Source organism: Cuculus canorus, chromosome 2 (genome assembly GCF_017976375.1).
Source record: "Cuculus canorus isolate bCucCan1 chromosome 2, bCucCan1.pri, whole genome shotgun sequence".
Classification (NCBI taxonomy): Eukaryota; Metazoa; Chordata; class Aves; order Cuculiformes; family Cuculidae; genus Cuculus; species Cuculus canorus.
The window spans coordinates 119,842,798-119,855,436 of record NC_071402.1 but is presented as its reverse complement, the minus strand read 5'-3'; the positions used below and the strand labels follow the sequence as shown (position 1 = coordinate 119,855,436).

Here is a 12,639-nt window from a genome sequence, read left to right as displayed (position 1 = left end):
ATTTTTTTAAAAGGGAAGTTTTGATTAGGATTTGGTCATATTACAAGTCATATTTGCTTAACTGTTCGTACTTCAGGCAGGTAGGATCCTGTCAGCTTACACGAATAGACTCATAATAGACAGTAACATCATACAATTCTTGGGCACCCTGTCATATCCCAACACCCTTCCTTCAGCACTATACTAACAGAGGGGAACTCCTGTCTTGCTCCTGCCCAAAAGCCCTTGCACCCAAATTAAAATAATGAATGAAGCTCAATATACAGCAATGGTGGGTTGATATTTGGTGCAGGAGAGACTCTAACCAGATTTCAGATGAAAAAAAACCTACCCATAAAGTTCAAAACCACCTACTACAGAATCCATAACAAGTTATGGTATATGGCTATTATGGCATATCATTGGAAAATATCAGACATTATTCAAAAGAAAGGTTACTAAAAGCCAAGTCAAGCTGGAAGCTATCCCTTTATTACAGTTAACAGCATTAGTTTTCAAATAAAATGATAAAAGAAAGGTTTTAAACCAAGTATGAACCAGTACAAACCACATATATTTCCATCTACTAATTTCCATTCTGCTCTATTCACAGAGCACAATATTAATTAGATCCAATATTAATTACATTTTTTTAAAGAAAAGTCACATAAACACTCAACATATATTCACTTTAAGCTAGCATTTCCTAGAACTGAAACCTATCCCTTTCACAAAAGGCGGGAAAATGGAAGTGGTGTTTAAAGTCTTAAATTATTATCAGGGGCCTCAGCCTTCATTTATCAGGCTCGTGTAACTCTTGGGGTTGAGGAGAAAGCCTTGAAAACATTGACAGAAGTAATTTATGAAGTATTGCTTGTTTGAAATACTCTTCAACAACTTTGTGAGCATTACTACTGTATCAGAAGCAACACACTTGACTGTTACTAGCAGTGACTTCACTTTCACTATACAAGGCATATTTATGAAAACATACTATTACTGTACAATTATGACAGTTCATTTTCTTCAGTCCCTAAACACACAGAAAAGCTGATGATAAGAACTGCTTCCCTTGTTCAAAGGAACTTTTTCTAGCCTTAGAAAATGCCTTTATGTTTCACCAGTGAACAACTTCTCTAAGTCACAAAAGCATGGATTTGTAACAAGTCTTAATACAATCTTACTTTTGTTGGATCATTTCCAAGGTCACTCATAAATGTGTGATTAATACCAATCTGTTCATCTACATTCCACCTTCTACCAACTATCAGAGTGGGGAGCTGCTAAATGATTAAAAAAAAAAAATCACCAACCACACCAAAAAAAATGCTCCTCTAAAAATAAATAGTACATTTGATAAATCGGAGGTTATCTTTGCTTATTTTCAGTTATAAATGATAAATTTTATTCTCCCAATAAATATTTTAATTCTATGTACTCCCATGTGTCGCCATCACCAGTAATTGTGCCTACTTTACCAGTTAACCACTGCTAGTTACTCCTCTTTAAGTTCTCTCACGGGTAGCTGAAAATACAGATAACTTGCTGTTTGTTTCCATGAACATTTAATTCATCTTTCTTTCAAAAGTAAAAGCACGTATCACCTGATGCTTGTATGATGTGCTCATTACGAAATTCACTGTAAGGTAAATTCTCTGTCATACGAAGTATCTGTACTTCTTTGTATCTGCATGTATAAATAGAACGCTCTACTAAAACGTAAGCACCAGTTTATGCATAGGTTGAAAAATAAATCAATATCCCACTAAGTTTTAAATATTTCCTCATCTTCACAACTAGGCTTACTTCTGTTACCCTTCAATTAAGTTTAACTCATGGTCTTAGAAAGAAACAACTAACAACACAAAACACATTACTCGGAAAGTAAGCATCCTAGTGGTTTCAACACACTAGTAGAAAGCCTGAAAAAAATCAAGGTAGTTTCAAAACAACTCACAACCAAATAGCAAGTACTTGCATACCCAGTTTGCAAGCAGATTGATAACAGACAGCTGACATTAGTAATGTCCTTAGCTTTGTACCTCTCATCCTCAAATCCAACGTATAGTATCAACTCATGAACCATCACCTGAATCAACATTTTTTTCTCTGCCTGGCACACTAAACCAATCACTGGCCTCTGCCCCATCCATTTTGACACCGCAATAATTTTGCTCTTTTGTATGCCAGTGTTCCACAGCTGACATCAAAGAGGTTTGGCTCTAGGAACTGGCTCAGAAGTCCAATCTCCAGCATTAAAATGTACACAAGAGAAACAACATCCTACTGCTTTCTGAAAGAAGTGAACTCTGTTTTAACTAAATCTCATTATTTCCCTATAACTACTCTGAGATGACAAAACCACTTGAATTTCTACTGCTTTCAGAGAAGGAAAAGTTTGATTACTTCCAGTTGTAGGAAACTGTTGACTCACCATACTTTCATCCCCATTACTTTTAAGAACATGTTTCATTGAAAATGCCTACACAGTGATTTTCACACTTCATTCTGCAGTTTTCTATATGAGCTGTAAAACTTTCAATTACTTGGTTCAACCTAGCCTGTAAAAATCTTAATTCTGAAGAGTTATCCAAAGACCACAGTTGATAAAGATCTCACAGTATTGCAGGAAGGAAAGGAGAATAATTTTAGCTTCTCTGCTTAGGCCGTTGCCGTATCTAAACCGTCTAATTCCAAGTGGCACACCTAGAAACTCATTCATTTTTATATACCTTTCCACACCACCAGCTTCTTAAAATCAAAGAGATTTATCAACATAAAACGCAGTAATTTGAGCCACAGAAGCAGTCCACCATTAAAATACATGGTATTTGTTCACTCCAACAATGCTATTCACATTCTTTTCCAATAGCTCAAAGATGTAGAAAGACACAAGTTTACTATTATTGTTTTTTAAAAGACTTCTTAAAAGTTCGCAACTCTGTAAAGCATATGCATCTGATTAAAGATGTAGCTGCTTCACCATCTATCTACCAAGATATACCGTCTTCTGCTTAAATGTTAAAGAAGTTCCCTTCTTTTGAACTCTACAATGAGCAAGAGAAGGGCAAGGAAAGTATTGATTGGTTGAACCAGACCCCTTCAGGTCATCTTTGCTCCTCCTTCCTCAGGTCTTACCAAAACCAGAGAGCATCCACTACTACTACAGACGACAAGAGCTCCCCTCTGCACTGTGAGCTAGGGCTAAAACACTCAAAGGACTTCAAAACGGCTCAAAATAATTCACCAGTTCTAGAGTCAGTTACCACCCACCCACATATATCTTCCTACTTCTGCCCAATCCATGAAAATCAGTAACAAAGCGGTCTTCTTGGCCCTGTTACAGAGTTACAACTTCTGGAAGATAGTGAAGTTTAATTCCAAGATATAATAGAAAGCACACAGCTCCAGTTCTCTGAACATCTCTGAAAGCCTCCTTGTTACCCATCTTAAACTTATGAACTTCAGGTCCTGCCTTTTCAGACAGTTGGGAAAGAAGCCGGGAACAACATACACCCCCTCTGGCAGCCCGCAAAGACTTTGTGCATCAAGAGGCAGTAATCGCGACTTTTACGGGACAACAGGCAGCCCACATCTCACTTTGGAAGACAACGACTTCCAAACATCCTTACTGACCCACCCAGAGCCCCCAAGGCAGCAGGCTCCTTCCTTCTCCTTTGCCCACAGGCTAACCTTTTCCCCACAGCACCCAGCACCCCGAGGAGCCCCCCGGAGCTCGTCTCAAGCCCACCCCAAGCCCAGACTGTCTTCTCCTCTCCCTGTGTCCTGCTCCATCTCCACGGCGCTTTCGCTTCCACACCGGGTTTCGTCCTCCTTGGAAAAGCCAATCTTTACACACACACAACGCAGTAAGAAATAATAATCAAAAACTAAAGGGAAAAAAAACCCAACAATAAAACCAAAGAAATGACAAATATAAATAAGAAAGCGCTAAAACCCGGCCCGCACCAACCACCCCACAACTCACCACCCAGGTCAGTCCACCGCTGCCGCCACCGCCGCCGCCGCCGCCTCCTCCTCCTCCAGACTTTGCCATTTTCTGCCCGTTTCTCCCTCAGCCGAAGCGAAGGCTCAAGGAGGGCCGGCGCGGACACGCAGTCACCGCAAACACCAACACGAACACCCAGAGCTCCGTCCCCGCTACCCTACTCCATGGCGGGCCGAGAGGGGCCGGGAGGAGGGCAGAGCCGAGCGGAGGCCGGAGGCGGCGGGCGGGCCCGGCCGGGCCTGCGGCTCCGCGGCTTTAAAGGGACGAACCGGTGCCTCCGCCTCCCGGCGGCCGCGGCGGCAACAGCACCCGCCGCTATCGCCGCCTCCTCTTCTTCCCCTCCCTCCTCCTCTACCCTCTTATTCTCCTCCTCTACCCTCTTCTTCTCTTCCTCCTTTCTTCCCCTCTCCCTCCCTTCCTCCTCTCCTTCTTCTTCCCTTCTCCTCCTCTCCCTCCCTTCCTCCTCTCCTTATTCTTCCCTCCTCCTTCTTCTTCTTCCCTCCCTTCTCCTCCTCCTCCTCGCCTTCTTCCCTCCCTCCTCCTTCTCCTCCTCTCTCCCTTTCTCCTCCTCTCCTTCTTTTTGTCTTCCTCTACTTCTTCTTCCTTTCTTCCTCCTCTCCTTCCCTTCCTCCTTTCCTTCTCCCCTCCCTCCTCCTCTCCTTCTTTCTTCCTCCTCCTCTCCTTCCCTTCCTCCCCTCCCGCCCCGCAGCCACAAAGGCCCGGAAAACGGATTAATAATAAAATCCCCCCCCTCGCCCTCGTCCCCTCCCCCTTCCTCCCTCCCGCCTCCCGCCTCCCGCACGCACGCACACACGCCGCGACACCCTCCCCTCCCCGCCGGTGCCCGGCGCGACTCCTCCCGCCCCCTCCCCTCCCCCCGGCACCGCTGCGGCCGGGACGCCGCTCTCAGACAATAAGCGCGCTGCCCCGCGGCCGCCTCCGAGCGGTCCCGGCCAGCCAATCGGAGGCCGGCGGTGGGCGGGGCTTCGGGGGGACCGGGCCAATGGGAAGGCGAGAAGAGCCGAGGGCGAGGCTGCGGCCGCGGGGAAAGACGTCACCGCGGGTGGCAACAAGGGAAGGAGCGCGGCGGCCACGGGGGGGCGCTGGAGAGCGGCAGGCAGGGAATGGCTGGAGCGGGGAAATGGGAGGCAGGGAGGGGTGGAGGGATGGAAGGATGGGGGAACGGAAGGATAGAAGGAGGGAATGATGCAGGGATGGAAGGATGGGGGAATGGAAGGATAGAAGGAGGGAAGGATGCAGGGATGGAAGGAAGGATGGAGGGGATGGAGGATGGAGGGATAGAAGGATAGAAGGAAGGATGGAGGGGATGGAGGATGGAGGGATAGAAGGATAGACGGATGGAAGGAGGGGTGGAGGGATGGAAGGATGGAGGGATGGAAAGATAGAAGGATGGAAGGATGGAGGAGATGGAAGGATGGGGAATGGAAAGATAGAAGGAGGGAAGGATGCAGGGATGGAAGGAATGATGGAGGGGATGGAGGGATGGAAGGATAGAAGGATGCAAGGATGGAAGGAAGGATGGAGGGGATGGAGGATGGAAGGATGGAAGGATAGAAGGATGGAGGGGTGGAAGGAACGGAGGGGTGGAGGGATGGAAGGATGGGGGAATGGAAGGATAGAAGGAGGGACGGATGCAGGGATGGAAGGATGGGGAATGGAAGGATAGAAGGAGGGAAGGATGCAGAGATGGAAGGAAGGATGGAGGGGATGGAGGATGGATGGAAGGAAGGATGGAGGGGATGGAAGGATGGCGGGGATGGAAGGATGGGGGATGGAAGGAAGGATGGAGGGTGGAGGGATGGAAGGATCGAAGGATGGGAGGATGCAGAGATGGAAGGAAGGATGGAGGATGGAGGGATTGAAGCAATGGGGGGATGGAGGGATGGAAGAGATGAAGGGATGGGGGGTTGGAGGGATGGGGGAATGGAGGGATGGAAGAGATGGAGAGGTGGGGGGATGGAAGGATGGAGGGATGACCGAACTGCAGGGTCAGCGCCTGCCCTGCAGACAGTGCTCCTTCCCTCCTTTCACCTCTCTGCGGGGAAAAGGAAGCCTTGCTTTCCTACTGGAAACACGCCCTCCCCAGGGAAGTGTTTTTTTGGGAAGGAGCGCTCACAGCTGTCCCCTTTGCTCGTCTGCAGGATGGGTGGAGAAGAGGTGATGCAGTAGGTAGGACAAGGTTTCCATCAGCTCCATTACGGGCTCCTGCAGCAGTGGCTGGAATGGGATTAATGTCCTGATCCTCCAGGCAGGAGAGGGTCGACAAACCACTGCCCTCTCCAGGACCCTGGTGATCAGCCCAAGGGATTCTTTGTCTCTAATGTCTCACAGAACTTTATTCTGCTACTGTTAGGAACACTTCAGAGTATCACCATGTTACACCTTCTTTCTGTCAGTTGCTGTATTTTAGGGTCACATAATAAGGCACCTTGTTCTGTACACAGCCCACAGCCCTGTTCTAAGATATCTACTGTTTTGAATTAAACATCCCATGGTGTGACTTAGCATCTACTTCCTAGGCCTAAATGGTGTGTGTATGAAGCCTAAATTCACATTATTTTATAGAATCACAGATTCACTAGGGTTGGAAAAGACCTCCAAATTCATCCAGTCCAACCATCAACCCAACACCACCATGCCTGCTAAACTATGCCCCGAAGTGCCACATTTACATAGGCTTTTAACTCCTCCAGGAATGGTGACTCCAGCCCATTCCAATGCTTCATCACTCTTTCAGTAAAGAATTTTTTCCTAGCATCCAATCTAGACCTATCCTGGTGCAACCTGAGGCCATTTTAGGTATGAGTTTAAGATACTTCACACCAAGAAAAAAGTATATATGACTATGAATATTATACTTTGGTCACAGATTTTTTGACAAGCTTAAAAAAACCCATTTTTGACTACATGCTGTTTCTCAATTAGTAAGTTAACGTTGCTGTTTGAAGTGCAAAAGACCAGCCTAGTCCAGCCTGTTCTGCTCCTTGAATTATTCCCAGTGTAAATTCACAAAAGGAGGGATTAGTAGGAGTGCTGCATCTTAGTTGGTAGACAATTTGGTATCTGAAGATAATAATTTCAGCTGAATAGTAATAATTTAAAGGTTTTTCTTTTTGCAAAATGATATTCCTGAGAAGTAAATGGATTGGAAACAGAGCAGTTGCCTTGGAGGAGTCAGTTGTAATGTTCAATTATGCCTCAAGGGAAGGATCAGAAGAATTTCTAGTAAATATTGCTTATTTAGCATGATTTTACTCTGCCAGTTTCTAAGGAACCTATTAAACTAATATTGAAATGCTGCACAGGGATTATGGAAACTAATGGCATCTGCCTGGAAGGGGCAGTAAGTTATCTGTTCCAGCCCAGTTTTATTGCAACTCCATGTGCCCCTGAGCTGTAGAGTGTGTTGCCTTCTACTTTAGGCAAGGTAAGAAAGGGTGTTTATTGCAGAACAACAAGGTGGTAACACTTGCAGGGCTCTGCCTAGTGCTTTGGAGTTTTGTTCTGTTGATTAGAAAAGGTTTGGGTTTTTTTCCCAACTCTCAGATTTATGTGTAGGACCTGTAAAATGAACCATGGGAACCAGGGCTCCCGCAATGAATATTGGGAGGACCACAGAAAACAGCGTAAGTGCGTGTGTTGAAAGCCTTTTGCATTCATAGAGAACCCTTAATGCATACAGCAGGAAGAGAACAAATCACAGGTATTAGTACTACCTTCTCATTAGCTCTGGCTGTTTAGTAAATAGGCAGATCTTAGTGTGGGAATCCTGTCTTTTTTTCTCGTTTATAATGAGCCAAATGGTAGATAGGGATCTAGCTTGAAGACACCCAATCCTATATACATTAGAGAAAGTCAGAGGGAGTTTCTTTCGTCTTGGCAGTTGCTGATCTTTCAATGTGCATGGTCAGGCATGTTCAGTCTATGAGTCATGCTAGAGTAAATATAGGACCGAAGTCTGACGTCCCTCCAAGCACTTTCTTTAGTCTTCTTTGAAATTACTTTTTCCAAGCTGCTTTTCATTTAATTATCATATACTACACTACCTGCACAGCATGTTACTGGCTTACTGTTTTATCCTTAACACTTATATGTGCATGTTGAGTGGTTGCACATAGCGACTGTGTGGCAAAGTTCTTACGCGACTACAAGCCTGCCTTCATGGAATTCACGGTGAAGTAGTAAAACTAGACTGCTCATCACATTTCAAATTATTCCTGTTAAAACAAACAGAATTAGATTTAAGCATGAATTGAATTGAAGCACAGTAAGATTTTTATAGGAGTGGGATTTCTTTGCTGGATGACACCTGCCCCAATCAAGTACTCAGTTTATGTCAAATGCTTTACACTTACTGTGTGGCATTTAAAATGAATAATCCCTTTGAGACGATATACACAAAATTCCTAATTCAATTAATTGGAGACTTGCTTCATCTCATAGTTGGAGACCATAACATAAATAGAAGTACCCTACAGGTCTCTAAACCAATTGTCTACGTAAACCAGTTTCACTACTGGTTTTAGTATTTAATTAGTTTTAGTAAGCAAAGCATTTATCTTAACATTACTTTGTGTTTAATCCATTTAGCAGCAAGACAGCTGTATGTATGATCTTTAAATATTTCGATACCTAGTATGTACAATCTTCCATCTATTGTAAGTTATTTGCTGCTACTGTTCTATACTTGCTGTTTAATAAAACCTTTTTTATTTCCTCTGTGTTTTTTCTGGAAGCTGACTTAAAAGGGCATAACATTTGCCTATTTGTGAAACTATGTACATTAGTCTGCTCCAAGATCATATTTAGATACAGTCACTTACCTAAATGAATGATCACTGCTCTCAATTTTCTACAAAGTACAAAGGAAAAAGCGTAATTTGCAGTTTTGGTCTAAAATTCCACATTGCATATAGTTGTAGTATAATAAAGTATAAACAAACACTACATATTTTAATATAAAGTATTTGCATTTATGATAAAGAAATCTCCATTTTAAAATTTCATCATAATTGATTAAAATAATTTTGAAACCACTGATCAAATCATTGAGTAAGATTATGGTAGTACAATATGACAGTTACCAACATTCCTGTACTGCCTTGATTCTGAATGAATTTCAGGTAATGGTTCCAAGGCAATTAAGAAAAATCTACCCATTGCTGGGTCATCTAACGATATAAATGTAGCTAAGTCATGCATATTTACACAACTGTATTTCAAACAACTTCGCTGAACTAGCAAGAGCAAACACTAGTGGTTTTCTGTGGGTATACACTGTCAACGTGCTGCCTGACACTCTCATCTGAACTCTGCCCAGGATTTATGCATCCACCTGAGCTATCCTCAGCATGTTTGTCAGTAGTTGTTCCTGAGATTAGATGGTCCCACAAAAAGTCTCTTGAAAAACATCAGGTCATTTCCATCTTACTCCTCCAAGAAAAACATGCCACTTTGTGACAGTTTGGCATTGGGTTTGGACTGGTGAAATGCTGTTTACTCTCCAATTACTCCCCCATAACTAACCTGTTAATTGTTGTGCTGCCATTGCCAAGGTATGGAGAACTTTCCAGCAGGGAAGGCTGCGAGCACTGCTGATAAGGTGTTGCTGGGGAAGAGGTCCAGCAAAAGCCACAGGATTAGCTGTCGGGACCTCAGGGCCCCACGCCTGGACTGCTCACCACGTGGCTTGGGCCGCTGTACTGACCTACCTGTCTTTCTTCTGGACCACACCATCTCCCCCACTGCAGGACAGGCATGTTGTGTTAGAAACTGTCACGCTGATTCGTTTGGCCTCTCTCCTGGACTGCACTGTCTTTCCCGCAGAACAAGGAAGTCATTGTCACTTGTTAACATTAAATATTTATCTGTCACTAGAAGTACTTGAGTATCTAAGTCCATCTAATCTCTTCACTGTCAAATCAGTCTTAAACTGTAACTTTCACTGAGCAGTATAAACAGAGATGTTGCTAAGGCATCAGCTGGTCATAGAAACTAAATACATTTGTACTTAAATTCCTTGTCTAGGAGAAGGCTTTCTTGTGCAGTGACCTCGTACAGCAAGAGAGGGTGCGTGCAGAGATGAAGGAAAGCAAGCTGAGCTGGCCTTACTGGGAGGAGTTCTCAATATGAATAAAATGAATATCCATGCTAGTAACATCTGACTTTTCTAAGAGCGTTTGTGGCAGTGGGAAGAGCTACAAATGCTCAGGGGGTGAAAACAATGGAAAGAAACATAGAATAGTGAAAGCAATGTTTCTGGAGATCTGTGATGAACATACATGGCATAGAAATGGCCATAAGCACAGTTATACTGAGCTGAGATGCAGATTGCTGTGATCACTTGGAGGCTGGGAATCACCAACTGCATTACGGTATTGTTAATTAGTCTGGAGAATGCAAACAGCTAGCAAGGTTTTGGACATAATTTTGTTTCTAGCAGTTCATTCAAGATGATTTGGGCAAGAAACTGTGAGTGGTGCTTCATTTTTGCCCAGCAAGACTCTTCTTGCTCATTGAAGGCCCCTATTACCAGTGTGTTTCTCCAGCCTTCGACACAGAAACCAATGATGGATACAGAGTGGCTATCAAGACTTCTTCCTAATAGCAGAAAGCCATGTCTGCTCATTCCTGGGATAACAGGAAGGCAGAAGGGTTGTTACTATACAAGGCATATGTGGACATGTCAAATCTATAAAGAAAGGTGATGACTAATATAGACAACAGAGAAACCCACCATTTGGGAAGTGTCTAATATTCTGAGAAATATCTAAAGAGATGGCACTTTCTCTCTTAGCTAAAATTTAATCACCTATGACACATTATTTCTGTATTGATATATGATTGGTAACTATTGGGGGTAAACAGACAGGGCAAGCTTTCCTATGTATCTTCATTTTAGCACCGTTTTTTCATGGAATGATGACTATGTCAGGATATGCATTTGCATTTCCCATGTCAAAATTGAGTTGTGTGGTTCTTCAACTAATACAAGAAGAGGGAAGCGTCAGGGAAGATCCAAGAGAGGCAGATGTTACAGCCTCCACTTAGTGCCACGGAAGTAGGGTCATTAAGACATGGCCAGTGTACCCGTTTCGCTTATGCTGAGGCCGAAGGGAAAATGAGAAGGAGGCTACAAATTTTGGAATATTTGGATAACTGAAGATCTGAGGCAAAGATCAATAAAAAGAGTTGAGTGAACGTCCTTTGAACATCCAACTGAAAGAAGCCTGGGAGTAGGCACACACGAGGATATGGATGAGCAATATATCTAAGCACAGAAAGTGGTGAAGACAAAAAAGATCTACCAAAATGGAAAAGCTGGGCTAGCTATGAAGAGTCCAGCCAGACACAGAACCATGGAAAGCCAGACAGTTTGAAGTTACCTATCGACTAAATTACTGAACAGCCCCTTTGAGCAAATTTGTACTGGCAACTTGAGTTTATACTGGCTCAGTGCTTTGAATCACTAGACGGTTTTGATTTGGTACTAGATGCCCTAAAGTTTGAATTACTGTTTTATATCCCACAGCACAGAGAATGTGCTTATGTGTGCTTCTGACAATAACAAAGCAGTTTAGAAGAAGTTATTTATACAATATTATTTTACTTGAGAATATTAATTTCTAACTGACTTAAGTGGTTTTTCTTTCCAGTGACCTGTTTACTAAAAATTCCATTTGCTCCAATGTATTGTTGCAGATTACCTATGTCAGTACACAATTCTTAGGCTTTTGATGAAAAAATGTTCTGAAGTCTTTGAGAAAGTGATGTATACTTGAATTAAAAAAAAATTAAAAGAAAGGAAAGAGGGTTGTACAGCTGAACAGGTAAAATCTACACAAGACTCAGCCACCTACTTAGTCTTAAACACAAGCATTATCTGAACTTACAGCTCCCTGATGATTACTTGTTTTAGATCAGGTATCCAACAGTCTCTCAAGTGGCCTAATTTGTAACACCAGCAGTTCCCATTTATTTCAGTAGAAATTGTGTAATTCAACAGCTTAGACCAGACTAGCAGTGCTTAAAAGTGGTCACTGCTAGTGGCTTCATGTACTTTTCTGTCTTCATTACATATTAATATTAAACAAAGAAGATCAGAAATGTATTAAGAATCTTTTGTAATCCTTTTATAACCTTTACCATTACAGTATTTCTGGGTCTCGAACATTTCTCTCCAAGATATCATAGAGTTGTCCTCAGTTATTTGTTTCAACAGTGCAGTTTCTGCTTAGCACTTTATTCTTGTTGTATTTATCAGGAGAATGGGCAAATAAAAGTAGAAATACAACAAATTAAATATGGTTTCATGCTTCGGTTATGGCCTCCTGTTCTACTTTTACCCAACTAACAATGTTTCTCTTCTCTTTTCACTACCTACTTTATATGGTTTCCATTTACCTCTGCAGATTCCTCATGCTCCTCAGTGCCCTCTGTTTTTTCTTAAGAAAAGTAAGCATACATTACCTCAGTCTTTAGTTGAAGTAGGAACATCCAGATCAGCAGTTCTTTTGTGCATCTTGCTCAGTGTGACTGTAGCCACCATTGGAAGAGGTAGCACAAGTTGCAGGGACAACAGCTTTCAGTATTGGCCAGGCCAATGTGTTTGACTACTCAGGAACTATCCA

General features: G+C 42.9%; 1 protein-coding gene across 1 annotated transcript in view; it reads right to left on the bottom strand.

Annotated features, from left to right (window-relative positions):
• The window catches only part of TOP2B (DNA topoisomerase II beta), a 60,591-nt gene extending 56,186 nt beyond the window's left edge, over positions 1–4,405 (bottom strand). The window contains exon 1 of the mRNA XM_054059050.1: positions 3,968–4,405. Within this exon, the coding sequence (XP_053915025.1) occupies positions 3,968–4,036 (69 nt within the window). The 5' untranslated portion in view covers positions 4,037–4,405. The remainder of the gene's footprint in view (positions 1–3,967) is intronic.
• Positions 4,406–12,639: the final 8,234 nt, after the last annotated feature.